This window comes from Aplysia californica, unplaced genomic scaffold (genome assembly GCF_000002075.1).
Source record: "Aplysia californica isolate F4 #8 unplaced genomic scaffold, AplCal3.0 scaffold00131, whole genome shotgun sequence".
In the NCBI taxonomy this organism is placed as follows: domain Eukaryota; kingdom Metazoa; phylum Mollusca; class Gastropoda; order Aplysiida; family Aplysiidae; genus Aplysia; species Aplysia californica.
The window spans coordinates 322,465-341,866 of NW_004797401.1; the positions used below are offsets into that span (position 1 = coordinate 322,465).

The 19,402-nt window shown below is 38.2% G+C and overlaps 2 protein-coding genes across 3 annotated transcripts in view; one reads left to right on the forward strand and one right to left on the reverse strand.

Annotated features, from left to right (window-relative positions):
• Window positions 1-1,453, reverse strand: part of LOC101852685 — a 4,291-nt gene extending 2,838 nt beyond the window's left edge. The window contains exon 1 of the mRNA XM_005096536.3: window positions 1,233-1,453. The gene's annotated coding sequence lies outside the window, so the exon portion shown is untranslated. The remainder of the gene's footprint in view (window positions 1-1,232) is intronic.
• Window positions 1,454-5,225: 3,772 nt separating this feature from the next.
• Window positions 5,226-19,098, forward strand: LOC101852919 (schlafen family member 13). 2 transcript variants are annotated; one of them, XM_005096538.3, is made up of 8 exons: window positions 5,226-5,428; window positions 11,150-11,844; window positions 12,685-12,800; window positions 13,359-13,545; window positions 14,147-14,260; window positions 15,626-16,124; window positions 16,857-17,075; window positions 17,711-19,098. In XM_005096538.3, exons 1-8 carry the CDS (start codon window positions 5,418-5,420, stop codon window positions 18,753-18,755), a joined length of 2,886 nt encoding a protein of 961 aa, XP_005096595.1. In that variant the 5' UTR covers window positions 5,226-5,417; the 3' UTR covers window positions 18,756-19,098. The 2 variants fall into 2 exon arrangements, with proteins under 2 accessions (XP_005096595.1, XP_005096594.1); XM_005096537.3 differs by lacking the exon at window positions 5,226-5,428 and adding an exon at window positions 6,577-6,967.
• Window positions 19,099-19,402: the final 304 nt, after the last annotated feature.

Here is a 19,402-nt window from a genome sequence, read left to right on the forward strand (position 1 = left end):
ACGGGGACTAGATCTATATAGTTTCCTCCGGTCCATTATCTTGATGGGGATCAAGCACTACACTTTAAAATGTGTCATATTATGTCTATAATACGGTTTTGGATTTACATGTAACAACACCAACAACAACATCATCATCACCCCCTTAACCACTACCACGATGGCACCATCACCATTACCACCACCGCTACCGCCACCAACAAAGACGACGACGGCGACGACGACGACAACAACAACAACAGTAGCAGCAACAGCAGCAGCAGTACGTAGCAGCAGCTAAAACAACGGCAACAATCACCACCACCACCACCATCACCACCACAATTACAACAACAACAAATAAACAACAACATCAACAATTAATAGCGTCAAAAACAACAGCGACAGGGATAATAACAACGACAATAAAACAACAACAACAACAACAACAACAACAACAACAACAACAACAACAACAAAACAGCACTATTAAAAGCAACAGAAAAGAAAATATATTATACAGAAGAACGAAAACTATAAAGTGAAGAAAAAACAACAATCAACCAGAAAAAAAGATATGTTAACTTTCAGATACGTTACAAACATTGCGGAAATATTGTCACGAAGCAGACTTGTTTCATTCATCGGCCAACAGCTGTTCACATAATAATATAATCACACATGTGTATAGCATACTATAAAGCCCAATATTACAATTAGTTATTTTTTCCTCTCCCAATTTCTACATCTGTATGGGTCGCTGGCGCTCAATAGATATTTTGTCGAGATTCAAATTCTAAATGTTGAAAATAGCAAAAATCAGATTATAGGCCTAATGTCAAAGTAATTGTTTAAAAAAAGAAATGGTTTTTTCCCCGTCAACTGAAAAGTGTTGCTTATTTGGGCTTATTAATTATTGGTACACTGTACATTAATTTGCTAGCAATAATATAGTAATACGGTTCCTACAAAAGTATTATTTTTCATTGCGCTTTTTACAGTCTGTGCTCGTAAATATTATAATTGTTACAATCAGGAGGCTACACGAAAAAGACTAGCCTAGACCTAATCGTCTTACAACAGTTCATATCTCACCATAGATGGCAGATGCACAGACTGAGAGCCAGTCAGGCGTAGATAGATAGATAGATAGATAGATAGATAGATAGATAGATAGATAGATAGATAGATAGATAGATAGATAGATACTGTCATCTATACATATGATCGATCATAATTTTAAACTATCTTACCTTTGATTTTGAAGTTTCTGTGTTCGGTCCTTCTCCAATTAGTGAACAGACACGTCTTCTCCCGGAAAGGTGCTATCCCGACCTATGATAAACTGAATAAAATAAGTGCTCAGAAGCGCTTTATATTCAACCAATGTTATTTTAAGTTCAGAACTGGACTGTTGCTATCCTCTTGTGCAATCTCGCATGAATGTATAATTGAAAGGATGGTTAGCCTACGTCACGTTCCAAATATAGCACTTCATTCTCAGTCGAACCATCGAACCCAAGACTCAGTAAGACAAGACGGGACAACTCTTCTTTACGTCATGTGACAAGCGCAGGCCCCTCCCACTTTGCCAGATGCGCGTATAACTCGCTGGGCTGACGATAGTTTACATTGGTTACAATGCAAGGCTACTGATCATCTCGGGCGGTATGTCTAGCCTAGGCCTACTAAAATTATATATTTTAGCCCAGAGAGAGTATTTAATTAATAAACGTAGCCTATCTAAATCTAGAAACGCCAGGATCTAGATCTAGAATCCAAGACAGAGTGCAGTTCGGAAAGTAGATCTAGAATGCCCTAGAATCTAGATCTAGTGGTTGGCGAATGACCGAAGGGCGACTCTTGACTAGGCTACTTGCCTGTGAATTGGCGGAGACACACTATCATGCAACTTTATTCATACTATCATATCAACAGTAGATCTAGATCTAGATCTAGATCTAGATTAGGTCTAATTAAGCTTCTGTGCTCGTTTCAATGGCTTCTTTTTCGGTGCACCTGTACAATTATATTATGGTCCCGTTTAATGTTTACATGACGGCCATCATTGTCATGTGGCAGTGAATCTAGAATCTAGATATAGATCTAGATCTAGATATCTAGATTATATAGATAGATCTAGATCTAGATCTAGATATCTAGATCTAGAATCTAGATCTAGATCTAGATCTAATCTAAATATCTAGATCTAGATCTAGATCTAGATCTATAATTTTAATTCAGTTTAGATATAGAATCTAGATCTAGATTCCTAGATCTAGGTCTAGATCTAGAATCTTATATATAGATATCTATATAATATATCTATAATCTAGGCCTAGATCTAGATCTAAATAAGAAACACCGGGCACTTAGGCCTTGCGTGATTTAGTGCAAACGGGACCGTTGTTGTACAGGAGTGCCATTGTTTCTTAACTTCAGTTCATGATAATTGATTCTGACATTTGGGAACAGCTCGCTGTGTAGGCCTAGTTTATCTAGATCTAGATCCAGACTCTAGATCCTAGTCAACAGTTGGACTCTAGCAGCAGTGGCAGTCTTAGATTTTCAATCACTGACTGCATCGGGTGGGTTGTGGGGGGGGGGGGGGGGGGGGGGCCAAACTTTTTTTTTAAAAAGTTTCCGGGGGTTTTAATTTCTTTTATAAAAAAAAAGAGGGGTTTTTTACCCCCCCCCCCGACCAAAAATATTAAGTTTCCTTTCCCCAATTAATTAAAGAAGCTTGAATAGCTTCAAACAGTCCCACAGCTTCTGACCGGGCGTACAAGCAGAAGGAAATATGGCTTTAGAAAGCCTTCACTTTTGTGGGGCAATTAGATCTAGATTTTAGATTCTCGTTTTTCTCAAAATCTTAGAATTGCCCCATATGACTGGAGACACTTTCGAAGAAAGTACCCACTACTGTAGGTGACAACATTTTCAAACTGCACCAGGTACTCTACTTTCAGTGACTCGATGAGGTTAGTCATTGGTGGCTGCTCCTCTTTTTGGACTTTATATTATGAGCACACTTAGGTGGTGCAATGTTTGAGTTATTGGCCCAACTACCTGGAAGCAAAACTGAAAGGAAGTGGTCAATGTCATCTTTACAGTTCATACCAGGACTGGTTAGAGGACTTTATTTACCATTATTAGGCGAAAAGCATGTGCAAAAATCTTGGGGGTAGGGGCAGGATTGTCTCTAGTGACTGTTTTTTTTCCTTTGATAGCTGCAAAAAGGTTTACAGATTTAACATGTATGTTGCTGAATAAATACTTACCACCACCCTTTCAGTTTCCTTGACCAGAATCAAAAGGGCTTGGATTATTTGTATCCAGTCTTTATTAATGCTAGGTAGGGTTTTTGAAGTGATTTTTTCTGTTTGTTTGTTGTTGCTTTTTTTTTGTTTTTTGTTTATTTTTTTTTTTTGGGGGGGGGGGGGGGGGGGTTCATTGCCATATTTCAAATTGTTTCAACCAACCAATGTTATATTTCAAGAGGGGAATGTGGGGGTAAAGTTGGTTTGATACAATGCTTGTAAATTGCAGATGACTTGTTTGTATTTGTAGTGAAGCATTGAAGAAACTGTCAAACTTGCTATGAAAAGGGATGTGGCAGAAACCGATTTACTTGGCAGAGGAATGCCATCCTAGCAGCAACTTAACTGTGGACCAGAACATGAGCTACAACAGCTGCAAAAACAGAATCTTTCAAGTCATAGAATTATACTATTTGTGAAGAATGGTGTGATGATTTAATCAACACATTATTATGAGTGGCATTTATATAACTATAACATGAACAACAGACACACATGCATCACATTCACTGGCACAGTATAGACAACAAAGTTTATAGATCTAGATTATAGTGGCCACAAAGAAAAGGATTTGTTGAGTTTTTCTTCCTCTCAATGTTATGCTTTTCTCTAATTAACAGTAGGCCTACGTATTAAAGGGTTCTCATACTCAGAGTCATAGAGTTTAATATTGTTGTTCTTTTTATTGTTGTTCATTCTTTGATGTGATATACTACATGTACTAATAATTATAACCTAAGCATTCCAGAACCATGGATTTGACAGCTTACCCCAGTTAGCCTTTCCAGTGATATAAGAGTCTCCATTCTACATGATGTGTATCACTTTGTTTTATTTTGATTTCCAAATGAAATTCAATTTTGTTTTAAAACGTAGGCTGTAGTATAAGTATAGGCGCCTATATATATTACTTAGGGCCTACCTTGTTAACAAACACAATGTGATGAGGTTTCGCTTCTATTATCCAGTATATACACATACTTTTAACAAATAAAAATTGTATAGCTTATTCTTGGCTAGATAAATGAACAAGATTTTTTTACTTGTGAAAATAATGTTTGAGATTGAGGAATTTCCACGTTGTAAAAGAGCATGAGTCTTTCGTTAGCATCGTAAGTCCTTTTGGGGTGGTTTGTTTCTTTCTAGAGTACGGGGATTGGGAACTTTGAATAACACAGGTATGGCTGCATTGCACCTTCAGTTGGTTTGCCTTAGCACCAAGAAACCGAGAGTCCGCAAAGTACCCAAGACTCAGAGCAGAGAACTGTCTCAGAAAAGAGACATTCTGGTGACTTGCCCAGCAGATCCTGTCTTCACCCTCGTCTGGCACCTCGGACCGTATCTTTAGTTTAAAAACTATCCAATCTATTGTATATTCTGTTAGAGAACAGTTCATTGCAGAGCACCACTGGCTGTTTTGTTGTTTTTAAACTGTAATATCTAATGTACTTCTACCGTTTCGTAAACTCCTAAATTTAGATCTAGATATCTAGATCTAGATCTAGATATCTACATCATCATGTCACTGAACATGTTCAACTCACTACCGCTTTCCGTTAATTAAAATCTTATTTCCCAACTCACTATATTCAAAATGTGAACAAAAACCAGTCGAAATAAATACCAAACAGTTTATATGATAAAAAAAAACCCAAAGCAAAACTGCCATTATGAAATTCAAAGTAGATTTAGGCATCTATTTCAGCGAGTTGAACAGTGCGCTCTTTCTTCCTGTCGTTTGTTTACGCTTTAAACGCGCATCTAGCTGGTTATCAAGGGGAGCCAGTTGGAACGAAAATGAGGCTGTTGTGTCGTCTTGTCTTACTGAGTCTTGGGTCGAACGAAAGAGAAGGCGTAGCCTTTCCCGGTCTCGGGTCTTTCCTGATCATGTGGACCATAGAATATATATTATAAATACGTACGCCGTATTGGAGTCATGGGACTTAGGATTGTTTAAATTTAATCTCCTTGTTTGAGCCAGAGATTGGGTCATTGGATTGGACTATTAATTGACATTGCTAAAAATAGACCTTCTGGCTGACGGTTGCTGACCCATTGACACTAGGCTATCGATCAAGACCGACAAACAGGCCTAATTGTTCGGGCAATCGGTTTGGGATGACTTTTTTGTACGTGTTCTTTTTTTTTGTATACCCTGCAACACTTTCTAATTGTATGGAACCTGTACGGTTGTTGATCTAGGGGTTATATATTGTAGTCTCTAACGAATAGACCTTTCATGTATGTTTTTTTGCGGATTCAAAATATGTTTTCAAATCTTGCAAAATGAGGTAGTTATTTTCAGTACGTATAATCATGGTGTCTGTACGTCATATTTGCTTGTAATTAGCATTTGATCTAATTTTGGCACTTATCCCCCTTTTTCTTGAGCGGGGGGCGAGCATAGCGGCTTGAACTTTCCCTAGCCTAAAATAACAGAGATCCATTTCGACATTGGCAACCATTAGTAATATGTGGTTAGCCCATAGATGTTGTTTAAAAGGAGGTAACTCTATGGGTTAGCCTCGGGTTTGTCCTACTCGAAGTATATATATTGAACAGACTGTGCAAAATGAAGTAGGAATAAACATCGAATAGTGAAAATAAAACTAATGACATTTCCCTGAAAGACCTCATACTAATGGTGGTCTGGCCTCATATTATTATATAGGCCTACCCGCCTACACATTATTTCGATTGGCCTACACTTATTTTTCATTTCTGAAACATGGAGTAATTTTTTGTGGGCCTCAGCACTTATAGTTATAGGCATTCACTTTAATGAATTTCATTTGGCATTACAAATGATATCAATCAGCTGCTAGCAGAGGGTGGAAATATAGCCCATGAATGAGATCCACGGCTCACGTTGCAAAGAGCATTTATGTAGTCATTATACTGTAATCGATCGTGTATTATTTCTAGAAGACGTACATGATGTCTTGAACTTGAACACACAGGCATTTGCATCAGCGTCCCCACAACAAGAACAACATCATCAACAAAAGTAACAAGAACAAGAATAATAACAATAATAACACCCCCACAACAACAACACCAAAGACAACAACAAAAGAACAAAAATACATAATAATAATATTGTATATTGAGACAGAGATAGATAGAATCTAGATCTAGATGAATAGATGGGGTATGTTTAGCCTGCAAGAGTTCGCGCACGGTCATCTAGGCCGAGGCCTATGCAGACATTTTAGATCTTTAAAAATTGGAGTGGCCGAAAAGAAAGATATGGAACATTCAGTTTGTTGATGTAAACAAGAGGGCAATTTATAACAATTTAGTCAGCGTGTGCACAACATGAAAGCAACACGTAGATCTAGTCTTGAAAATGTTTTTGCTTCAGGGCTTTTTGAGTTTGAGCTAATGACTGATAAAACTGTTCTTTGCTATCTCTGAGTCTTGATCTAGATTTTTCTAGATATCTAATCTAGATTCTAGATCTAGATTCTCTATCTAATCTAGACTCTAGATCTAATATCTAGCAGCAAAGTAAAGCCGGGATTGGGCTCATTTTGGGCTGACTGCTGGCACTTGCACATTATATTGCTTCTTTTCCCGTGAAAAAACGCTTTTCTGCCTCTATCACATTGGCATTGGCGCTTATTTCCATCTGGATAAAGTCAGAAGATGATTACATCTGCAAATATGTAAGTGTAGCCTACACTAGTTCAGATCTATTGTCTATAATCCGCAAGAACTAGAATCTAGATCTAGATCTAGATATCTAGAATCTAGACATTGTTTAGTATCTTGGGCTTAGGAGAGCTTAGAGATATAGATCTCTATGTACAGTTTTGTTTTGGCTCTCGCTGGTTCTACCCTTACTTTAGCAACAAGTAGATCTCTAACAATTGATCATTTAGTCTACGCTAGTTAAATAATTTACTCAATAAAAACAAAATAAATGGTATACAGTCCATGCCGGCTTTAAGCACGGTCATCGGGAGAAAGCTTAAGCGTGCTTAAAGCCGAAGCGTGCTTAAGTGCGAAGTAGACATAATCCAGAGATTTTCATGTGTAGAAAATTCCTCGTGCTATTTCCCTTCGTTTGTAAGTAGGCCTATAGCGGTCCCGCAAAAGTGTGCACTGTTATTTAGACACCCGCCATGGTAGTTTTTGTTCGCTTGTTTGTTTTTGTTTTGTGGTCGAATGGGAAATGAAAACTTAATTTAGACGGCCAGTCACGATACAGCACACTAGGCCTACTGTAACACACTGCCTGTGCGTACCACTCATACCACCGCCTTCATCCCACCTCGCGCGTGATACACAATCAGGATTAATGGATAGCGAGGGTCAAAAGTGAAATCGCAGCCGGCCACCCTTTCTCGTCTCCCCGACCCTCTTTGTATTTTTAAAAAAATCGTGTGTAGCTTTGCCCAAGGCCTAGGCTAGATCCTATGTCCGCGCGCACGGCTGTGTGCATCTCTCTGCCTTCCTCTCCGCCCGTGTGAGTGTATGTGTCCATCACTTGCGTTCTTTGTGTTTCTCTTGACACACTACACTGCTGCGGGGTAAACTGTGTTCGAACTTCAATGTGTCATCATGAAAATATTGACTGTCTTGTAAATGAAGCATGCTTGAAGCCGAAGTTACCGTGCTTATAGGCGTGTAATTTATATAGCATCAAAAATTCGGTAAGAGCCGTTTAGCGTGCTTGAGTCCGAAACGTGCTTAAGGCCGGCGTGCTTAAAGCCGGCACGGACTGTATTGGAATTGAATGGCTCAGTGGTGAAATCAGGCGCTCGTCAAAATAATGAAATTGAAAATACAGACGTCTTTTATCAAATATTTTGGGGGGCTTAACATCATTCACGAACTCTAAAATTTTAAAACATTTCAGCGTGAGTTTCTCAGGAAAACATTGATGGAAAAAGGAAAAGTTTTTAAAATGTGCTTTTTGCAGTTTCCAAAAATAGACGACCCTACCCTCAAGCTTTGGAAATCACAAAACTTTTTATATAAAAAGCGGCCATTTTTTCGATACCAGGCCCAAAAATGGAAGTGTACCCGATTCCTCCCATTTCATGACACATTATATATTATATATAAATTGCAAAAATACCACTTAAGATTTAACTATTACATTCATCATCATCATGTCTTTCTCACCCTGCATCTCATTGGCCACAAAAAACTTTCCACCTTTCCCTTTCCTGGGCTAGCCCTTTCTTGATGGTTTTTCCATGTCTTCCTACTTTTCTGTTGGCCCTACGTCAATTTCTGTGACTCTTCTCCAGTTCCACGCAGTCTTTTACAGTGTGGATTCCAGTCTAACAATTTTAATCGCTGCTGTCTGACTTTTGGAGAGTTGTGTCGAATCCATCGCCACTGCTTGTTCTTTCCACTTCATCTCTGACTGGGCTGTCTTGTTTTTGTTTTAACACTTTCTATTTTGGTGACTCTGTCAGTCTATCGTAACTTTCTAAAACACACTTGTTCAAGATAACCTGGATACAGGATAGGGCTGACTTCACATTTGAATTAAAAAATCCTCAGTTTTGCTCAAAGTGAGACATCCCTGGTCCTCGAAATCCTATTCAAAGATGAAAGCAGCCTGTATGCCTTTCTGATGCGGCACTTATTTCAGCACATGTTCCTCCCTCACTGTCAGTTATACTCCCCTTCTAATATTGCATCTTCTTCTATTGTGACCTGCTGATTTCGTTGTCCGTCTATCCTTAGGACCTTTGACTTTCTGAGTGGGTCCTGAATCCAGGAGACTCTACAGGCTGTTTAAGGGGACGAGTGACCCTTGATTTTACAGATTTTGGGTCAGGCTGCGCAAATTGAGATGTTGGCTGTTTGGAAGATCAACCAGTTCTTTGTCTAAATATAGTATGGAGACAATTGAGAAAGTCTTTATTCTCCTCGTAAATTGCCTTTTTGAAAACATGAGGGTGGGTTGATAAAAAATATACGGAATTTTCACATTGTCATTTTTCCCAAAATGTCATTTTTTTGCAGTTTTTTTCATTACTCCTTCCTTGGTTTTCATCCTTTTGACTTGAAACTTTCAGGAAACATAGATGACAAGGCTGCAATCAATGTATTAGAGAGATATTTTCGAAAAAAAAACCCTTTTCCATTGGCAAGCGATTACGCAACATACATTTAGAAAAGGTTTTTTATACTTGGGGAAAATTCTCATTTTTTTTCTTTTGCAATTATTGAAAATACTCGCTATTAAACACTGATAGGGTCTGGTTCAGGTATAATGCTCTCACCAAATTTGGTCAGTAAATAAGTAAACCGTAGGGATTGTAAATCCATTGTTTATTTTCAAGATGGTGGCCATTTCCATAGCAACCACTGTAGCTATGCCAAAATAAAATTGCGTATCTAGAGATTTTACTGTGCCTAACTTAAATATATATATGTGTACTTAGATTTGATCTCTGGCAACAAACATAGAAAATGGTCCTCAAGGGTATCTCCTCAAATTAAGACACCATTACACTGATAAACACACATAATTAAAAATGTAGTGATCAGATAAAACTTTGAATTCTGAATGATTATAAAATGAAATTTTAATAATTTTGAAAGATGACCAATATATACCCCTGCTCCCCTTAGAAAATGATATACAGTCGAACCTGTGTAAGATGGAATCGCAAGGGAGCCAGAACAAAATTCTGTCTTAGACATTTTCTGTCTTAGACAAGGAAATTTAGTGGGAAGATGGATGGGGTTTCCAAAGGCCCAGCTGGTGGGAGCAAGGGTGGCTTGTCCTGTCGGCAAGCAATCACAAGTAGTAAAAACTTCACACTTCTCAGCTGCTATCCTCTCTGATAATGACATGCGTCAATCTTATTTATTCTATTACCACCAGTGCTTGCATTTCAGAGAACTATTGTTTGTTGACCTATTAAAAATGGAATTGTTTGAATATCTTCTTTGCTTCCACCCTTAGCCCCACCCATTGGTGTAATAAGCACAGTCAACCAATGCCACCCCTCATGTAACAACGATTGGAGGAACTCTCTCCTTTGCTGGCTGTACAATCAGGGCGGCAGGCATTTGTCAAACTAATTTCACACCTCTGGCCTCTGGCTATCTATGAAAGTTTCAGAGTTGAAACGTCACTCGAGCACTTTCACTGGCACTCGTGAGATTTCACACCCACACCATCCTGACTATCTTCATCGCTCAGGGCTCGCACGAATGGGGTGACAACTACCTTCAAATCGCACCCCTAATCCCTTTCCTCGCCCGGCAGCATAGCATTAAGTTTAGAGCCGGCAGACGGAACCAAACTTGCAAGTTTTGTTTCAAATCAGGGCTGAACGGGCAAAACATTTTCTGTCTTAAACAGGTAAAACCCTTGGAAGAGAGCGGGCACTTCTTTCCGTTTCCGCATTGGACAGGTTTCCTTTTTACACAGATAATTAAAGAGGAATATATCAAAGGGGGAGCGGAGAGATTCCATTAAGACAGGTTTCTGTTTTATACGGGTTTCCGTTAAGGCAGGTTCGACACTGTATATACAAACAAATTAAATAACAAACAAAGAAAATTAATTGTGATACAACAAATGAACAGGAATTTTTTTAAGCAACGCAACAATAGCAAAAACTCAATAAAACTGAGAAAAATAAATGACAAGACATACAAACTGATGCAGCAAACAGTAGGCTACAGAAGTTTCAGAAAAAAAACAACAACCCCAGTATTCTGTATTTGAGGCAAAGGTCCAAATAAAATAATTTTGAGTTTTTATGATTACATGAAATGTGAATTTATTTTGCAGGTGTGATGGAAACTTCTTCATTCACCAATACCGGTATTTAAATTAAAGACAATTTTTTAATTTTTTTATTCTGCAGTCGTGAAAAGAGCCACTCGTATGGAGATATATTTGTATCCTGCTCTGTGCATATCTCCAAAGGTATCCACAGTAAAGAAAACAACAATGTACTCGAGTCCACATGTGCTCTCCTCAACTCTGGCGGAGGAATTCTGGTCATGCACAACGTTGAACATAACAAAAAAGTGCAGTCAAAAACACTGGATGCTTGGTGGAGTGGGATGGAGAGCAACCTGGCAAATATACTCTCTGGCGATGATATTTGCAATTATTTAGACTTTGTGGGGAATTTTGACGACAAGTATTTCTACTTGTTTGTGAAGTCCGCTGAGCATTTGTGTACAGTTGAATATCATTGTAGACTTCCGACTGATACGGCTACGCATTCAGTGAGTTACAAGTCAGCTGCTAAGATCTGTGCCAAACAAGGCCATGAGAGCAAACTGTCAGACTTGCCAGTGATTCCGACGGAGTATGAGTTTGGAGTCACGGAAGCCACACTCAAGCAAGAAGGTAAACAGATACAATTCAAACAGCTCACCTCGGGCAGATTTGCAAAACGACAGTCATTTCCCGAGAAGGTGGGATATTACTGCAGCAGGTACATTACTGCATTTGCCAACCATGAAGGAGGACACATCTATTTTGGAATAGAGGACACTACAGCTGCTGTGATGGGGGAAGAACTGACAGAGGAAGAAGAGACACACACAGGTAAGGGGATCTTATGCTGAATTTGAAAAGCCAAAAAGTTGTCTGAATGTTTTATTGAATTGGTAGATGGAATATTTGCTCTTGAGACTAGTAATTAGTTTTATTTACAGACAAAGAATGGGTTCACCAAAATTCGTGATGATTTCAGATTTAATCATCAGTGAAATAAGATGTTATTCCAATTGTAGAATAAAATGTCGAATGTCTTTTGGTGATTTCATGAGCACTATTACTTATTGGTATTTGTCAAAAAGTGCAATTGTCGTTTGAATAACATTTTTATCATTGGGCCTGGAAGATGTTTTGTTAAATATTGTCTGAGGCTCTGGTTTATTCCAAAAGTCAGGGAAAAGTTCTTTCTTCTTCTTTGCAGACCCCTGCCAGTAGATCTCAGGGTCAGCTGACTGCAATGCAACTGTTATTCTTCTATTTTAGGGCTCTTTGCCTTCAGGCAGCCACTTCCAATTAGAATGAAAGTACTCTGTTTTTGTTTTTTAAACTGACTGATTAAGTATTTTCAGTTTTGGTAGGATTAGAAAATTGGAAGAAAAGCAATTTTGATAAGGTGATGATGATGGAAATTAACTATCCTTGATTGACAAGGTGTGTCTTAGAGTGAGAGGTGTTAGCTAACCCAAGATCAAAAGTAGGGTACTGTATTATGAGTGTATGACTACAAGCAGTTAGGGTAAGAGCAACATGTGTGCTTTGTGTGTTTGTTGTCATGATAAGTAGGCTTACTGAGCATTATGTGTCACCGTAAAGTATCTATAGATAGGGATCAATAAACATGTATCTCTGTTTTTCTTGCAGCATCAATCCTTTTTCTCATTTCCACAGTAAGCGTTGTAGAGAAGAAAATGGGCTCTGTGATATGGTCAGATCCAGATTGTCAACCCGTCAGAGGGGTGCATTGGGACATCGAGTTTTTTCCTGTCTTCCACTGTCCAGATGAAGTAATTTTCTTTTTACATTTTGGTAGACTATCTCAAACCCAACATATCAGTCTGCATGTTTTTATTTTTTGCTAATTTTCTGTGAGGAATTTGTAAATAAGATGGCGTCTGATATATATATTAATTATGAACTTTCTTCCAAACATTAAAAAGTGCCATAGTTTTGCTCTTTTCATTTTGTGTTGGAATTTTATGTAGATTCACAATTTGGGCCAGATTATTCTCATTGAAAAAGAAGCTTGGCCTTGTTGTCAGATTGACTCATATTCTTAACAAATACAGTACCGAGTACTGTAAAAAGGAAAATATGCTCTTGTTCATGGTCACTGGTGTGTGTTCTTGAGAGAATTATTGATCCTAGATAGAAAAAAAAGAGATGCCTTGTAGTTTCAAAAGATAAAAGTGCATGAATGTGAGCATGTTAATCATTGCTTTGTTTCATTAGTTTGTATTAATGTGATCTCATATATTGTATATGTAGGGCCTACATCATTACAAGGCAAGTTTATATGAGAAAGATAAATAAAATGGTCTTTTCTTTTCTTTCCTTTGTGGCAGGAACGACGGCGGGTTATTGTGGTGTCTGTGTGCAAGATGCCTGGAGGGGTGTTCAGTAACTGCCCAGAGGCATTTGTGGTCTCAAGGTCTCAAGACTCGAACTCAAATGGAGATAACAAAGTTCGCCCTCGTGTTGAAAAGCTTGCTTTTAGGGACTGGAAGGCAGAAATGTTGAGTAAAGAAAGAGGTAAATTATGGCCTATATTTCTTTCTTTTTTCCCCTCATATCATAATTGCAAGTTTGGTAATGGATTAGGGGCTAGAAATGAGTTGTTTCCAGTTTTCTAGAATTACAAGGTGATATTATTATATTTATAATAAGATTTATTACTAATATTACCCCTGTAGTTTGATTCTTTTCTGGTTTGAAACACTCCTCCTCTATGTTTACAAAACCCATGAGACTATGAATAATGGTTCCTTTTCTTTCTGCCTGTCTCCAATGTCATCTTTGAATGTCTCCCAGAATTTTCTTATTTAAAGTTTATACGGCATTCCACACAAGAACACCCGTTCGCCAATCACCCGCTTTTTTCTTTGTTTGCTTAAGGTGGTCACAGTTCCTTGTGTGACACTTGTTGACTGTGATGACTTTTTCTCTATCGAAAAAACAAGGTGCCAGATATTATAATTAATCATAATAGTCTATTTTGGCTCAAACTCTAAAAATCCAGTTTTTTGGTAATTAATGAAAAAAGATAAAGCTTTTTTTCTGAAGGTAGAACTTGCGACACATTTGGCAATAGATTTTTAAGATCCATTTTTTGTTGTTGTATTTGTAATTTCAGATGTGAAGATGTTGCGTTCACGATTTGTGAAAATTCCCATGAAGAGCCCTCGATCTAGACTGATCTACTCACTCCCCCACACTCTTCAGGCTTCCAGAGAAAAAGTAATTAAATGTAAGTGCATTATAATATATTCCTCTCTATCTCAAAAGTTTGTGTGATCTTTCCTGCCACAAGTATGGGAGCCTGCCTCTGTTGCACCATTGCATGCAGAAGACATGAGTTGGATTCCAGCGTGGAAAAGATATGAGATTTCCTGACGTTTTCCTTGTTTTGGTAGGTGTTTAACGGCGCTCGCAAGAAGGACAATAAGGTTATATGAGTGCATGGGACACATTTAACATTTTCAGTTTGGTAGGAATTTTGATTTTTGCCTGGGTGGCAGGTGAAGCCTATGCTTAATGATTTTAGGACCGCCAATGGGTTATAAATGTACGCAACTTGCACATGGAACCGCCGAGATTTTTCACCCTTATCCAAGAAGGCTAGGTGTTAGATCTCTCCTACCTTAAGATCAGGGGTGTGGCTGAAAGACAGCAGTAAGAAGGAGCCAAGGAGTAGCAGTAGAAAGGCTGCAGAGACAGAGTCAGGAGCCCAGAGGAAGGGGCAAATGGGATGGGGGAGGGGGCAGAAAGTGGAGATGAACACGTACGACAGAACATGGATAGAGAGCAGGAAATGAGGTGAAAGGAGAACATTTTAGAGAAGAAAATTTTCCGTCACTGTCAGTTTTCATACCCAGGAGACCGTAACCTGTAAACCATGAGAGCCCTTGACGATTTCATTGAAAGAAAATGGGACTCAGATATGATGCTTTAATTGTTTTAATATTTGTCTTTTGCTATGTATGTTTAATGTCATCTTTAAGTAAAATCCATTTTATATTCTAAAGACAGGTATTTTAACATTGTTTTTCAAAACTGGACATTTTAGGAAACATTGTCATGTTAATGTATTATTAGGTACCGTACTGCATCAGTTATGAATGTAATTAAGGAATATTGGCCAGGAATCTAAAAATGAAACTTGTGACACCCGAACCTGTTCTATTTCAACTTCTTGGGCTGAGTTTCAGTTTGCACAGCGTTCCTGTAAAGTTTTGTAAATTGTTTTACTTTCTTTGACTTCTTGTTTGTTTTCAAGCATTTACAGAATACGATTTGATGCTATTTTTGAGACTTATAGTGTTTAATAATTCACACTTCTTTTGCACTTTAGAATCAGTGTCCTCTCCATCATAGTATTCAGGAGTCTATAATCCCATTGCTGCTTGATGCATTGTTTTGCATTTTTCCATTTGAACTTATGGCTAATGGTTATGACCTATAGCTTCTCATGTGGGCTGGATATACAAACATTTGACAGTGAAATGATTAAGACAGTTGAAATGCAGTGTTACTGGTATTGATATAATAAAACTGGATGGTGTCAAATTGCCTTCTTTTATGAAATCATGTTGGTTGTTTGTCGTCTTCACAGTGAGGACAGAATTCAACCTCCAGCCCAAGAATGTTCTTCATTCATTCAGTTATGCGAAGGTCAAGGACACAGTGAGACGATTGGTGGAGAACTTTGTAGGGGAGCCTCATCTCGTGGTCAGCCTGGAAGCCTGGGGGCTGGAGCTAGAGTTGCCATGTAAACCAGAGAAGGTGAAGGCAGTGCTTGCTGTGTTCAGCAGCCTATATGGACTCCATGTAGTCTCTGTGACATCTGGGGCGCTGGAGGAGGAAGGCATGTGGCAGTTCACAAAGGAAGTGGCAGTGCAGCTGAAGCAAGTTTTGGTGCATCATGGGGGATGCAGCACTCATCTTGGGTTCAAAGTTCATGTTGTTGATGTTGATGGCCACCTAATGATGGAATACTTCCAGAGTGCCATAGACATTGATATTTACCCGCAAACCTACAAGCCCTCTGAAGTCAAAATGAATGATATTCTAAACAGTCTTACCGTGGCCATAGCATCGTATAAACCATTTAGGTGAGTCTGCCACATTTTCTTCAGTTTCATTATATGACTTTTGATTCTGATGACTCATAAATGTCATTTCTTAATTCTTTTTTTTAAAATGTTGTAGTACTAGTAATATTTTTTGTGTAGGCCTATTGCTCAATTTTTGTGGCAGTTTTTTGGAAAGCTAGAACTCCCTTGCAATATTTCAAAAGTTTGTTTTCATTCTTTTGCTATGTTCTCCATAAAATTTTTAATAGTTTTACTTCATTCTTCAACCTGTAATGTTGTGGTAAGTTTCAGTCTGGTTAGAGTTTTACAGCTGTAAAATTCTAAATGTTGCTGATACTCCTGCTATTGAAAAGAAAGGCATATTTTTTGAAAATGTAATAGAACTGGAAAGTATATTAGTAATTGGAAAGTTAATACACGAACTGAAGACTTAAAGGAGAACTTTCCTCCTTTCTTTGGACAGTCATATTATATTAAACATTGTTCATTTAGGCCAGTTTTGCTGTTTTGCGTATTGGCTTTACCTGTCAAGATTTGTTTTACTGTTTCATCCTCTTCTGTTAGTTATGATGATTTTTCTTCTTAGATTTCCTTCTTTTTTTTACACTGTTGGTGAACGTTTTAATAATGGTTTGAAATGATTCAACAGTTAGTTCACCCCCAAAAAACCCATTTTATCTTTCAAGTCCCTTAGGGGGGAAATTCTATTTAACTCATCAATTTTTGGATTACATTGCATTCTTGTCCCAGCTGCAAAGATGATGCCGACTACTATTTCTTGCTGACATGTGACCAGCTGGAGCTGATGTGGAGCCACCAGTTTACCCGTGACTTGTGGGTCCATGGTCCCCCAGGGTCGGGTAAGACAATTGCTGCTTTAGAGATGATCAGGGAGCTGCGGAGGAGAGGGTGTGGCTGCGAGCAAATTCTGTACGTGGCGGAGAATCCTCTACTGTGCTCTTATGTCAAGTAAGTTCACTTTGTTGTGTGCAAAGTTGCCCAATATAATTTGATATTGGATTGAGGTTTATAACCATTTTCTGTTGATCCTTTTATTGCAGTACCAGTGTCTAGATGGCTGCTCACTGTTCTCTATGTCTAACTGCATTTTTTTTAAAGTTACCTATTTTGTGTGTGTGTGTAGGGGGGGGGGGGGTATTTTAAAACCTCCAACAAATTCAGTAAAGCTTGATATAAAAAGTTTTTGTCTCCTTTGTATTTCTTTTGTTTGTGCAGACTGCTATGTGTAACATACACATCATAATACATATATTTTTAAGTCTTATTTGTGAAAATCAACTTTTGTAATTAGTAGGAGCACTCACCATCTATTGATTTTTTTGTCATCAGCTACAAAGAATTTCCCTAAAAAAACTTTTGCAATGTGAATTAAGTGATATCGTGATGAGTATAATTTCTTCAGGTTGAGTAATGATTTATAGGTCTTTTACAAGAAAGAGTGACTTTGTTTTAATTTTTGCAATTGTTTGCGCAGTCATAGTAAAAGTAACTCCCCATTTAACAACAAAGTTAGACTCGTCACTTAATTTGGAAAACAGAAATTCTCTGGCTTTTCTTACAAAGTCCAATATTTTCATCCTCAGCTCATTTGATCTGTGCACAGTGGTGAGCAGGCGACAGCTCATGTCTGATGGTGACAGAGATCGACGTTATAAGAATGTTCTCAGTGTCGTTGTCGATGAGGCTCAGAACTTCAAGGACCGCGATGGAGACTGGTACTCCTTCCTAGACAACCTGTCCAAACAAAATGTGAAATCACCAGAAGACCTTAAGGCGGGATACTTTTGGCTATTCATGGATTATGCTCAAAAAGTTCACAAGTTCAATGCCGGGCTTCCAGGATTGATTGGGAAACATAATTTTATGCTGAGGGAAATTTCAAGAAACAGCAAAGAAATTTACGAGTATGCCACAAAGTTTATGGAGAAACCTTCATGTGCTGTGCAGGACGGGGTAGAAAGAAATTTGGTGTCAGACTCGCCTCATTTGGCTCATGAATACAAATCTGGCCAAGAGGTAAATGTTGTGCCATGTAAACAAGCAACTGTGATTGATATGTTGAAGGAGGTGCTGCAACAGTACACACAAGACGGTGTCAGTGTCAGCGATATGGCAGTCCTCGTCAGCAAGAAGAAAGAAGTGGAGGAAGTGAGAGAGTTAGTAGCAAAAGAAGACTTAGGAAAGTCTCTAAATTTGGTTGCTCCAGAAGAGTCTCGGATGGTTTGTGATGAGATAGGAGAATCCAGCTCATGTGCTTCCTCTTCCATGTCAGTTCCCATGGAGACTTCATCTGAAGATGGTATTTGTGAGTCATCCCTTAAAGATACTTCCTCGAACAGTACTGATAATACTAATACCAATAGTGCTGGCATTACTTGTACCACAAACTCTATGGCCAAGCCTCAAACCTCCTCACAGTTGTCGGGCAAGAGTCCTCTCCTAGTGACCACTGTGAGAGACTTCAGCGGTTTAGACAAACCAGTCATCATTGGCCTTGATCCTCACACAAATCAGGAGCATGCAGATTTCGATAAATTCCTCCTAAACCTTGTCACAAGAGCCAAAGATTCCCTAGTTATTCTCACGTCTTCTGATGCTCTTTTGAATAAATTGAGAAAAACAAAGTAAAACAGGTTTTTGGGACTGGAGATTGCGTTATTCAAGTTGGGCTACTGTGCTAAGTGAAAATGTTAGTGATAATATGTTTGGAAAGGGATGAAGGCTGTTCTAGTTTTTTCCATAACCCAAGATGGAGGCTTTTTTGCAGTGATATTCCTTTGATTTCTTATTTCTATATTGGGACAGTTATAATACACATATGACAGCTGAATAACGACCGAACAGGATGTTGTTAGTTAAATTTTACGTGTATTTGTTTGAAAAAAAAAAGTACAAATCCATTCTCCTGATGAGTAAAGATTAAAGACACCCTTATGTTTTGCTTTCCTTAAATAAATCAAAATAATATAGTGAATGATGTGTATGGGACTATTAAATTGTGGAAATAGGAGTGAGTTGTGAAATCCTTTTAGCAAGAGGTGCTTGTAATGATGTGATTATTGTGTTTTCATTTTTTTACTCTTTCAAATGAAAGAGAGTTGAAGATGTTGAAAGAATCATACAGGTATTGTAAAATCAGGTAAACGTCTATGTATTATCCATATAAGTATTCATGCTTTCCATATAAGTATTCATCCTTTGCTGAATGTTTTCCATTGTAATGTGTACAGTCTAGCATGCACATAGCGAAATCAGCTAGACATGGAAATTGCATT

What these genes read in the sequence shown, in the direction of transcription:
- LOC101852919 (XM_005096537.3), top strand. Translation starts at nt 6,948, where the DNA reads ATGATTACATCTGCAAATAT. An exon ending in CAGAGAAAAAGTAATTAAAT is followed by an intron (nt 14,261 to 15,625) that starts GTAAGTGCATTA and finishes TCGTCTTCACAG; the next exon opens with TGAGGACAGAATTCAACCTC. An exon ending in CTACTGTGCTCTTATGTCAA is followed by an intron (nt 17,076 to 17,710) that starts GTAAGTTCACTT and finishes TTTCATCCTCAG; the next exon opens with CTCATTTGATCTGTGCACAG.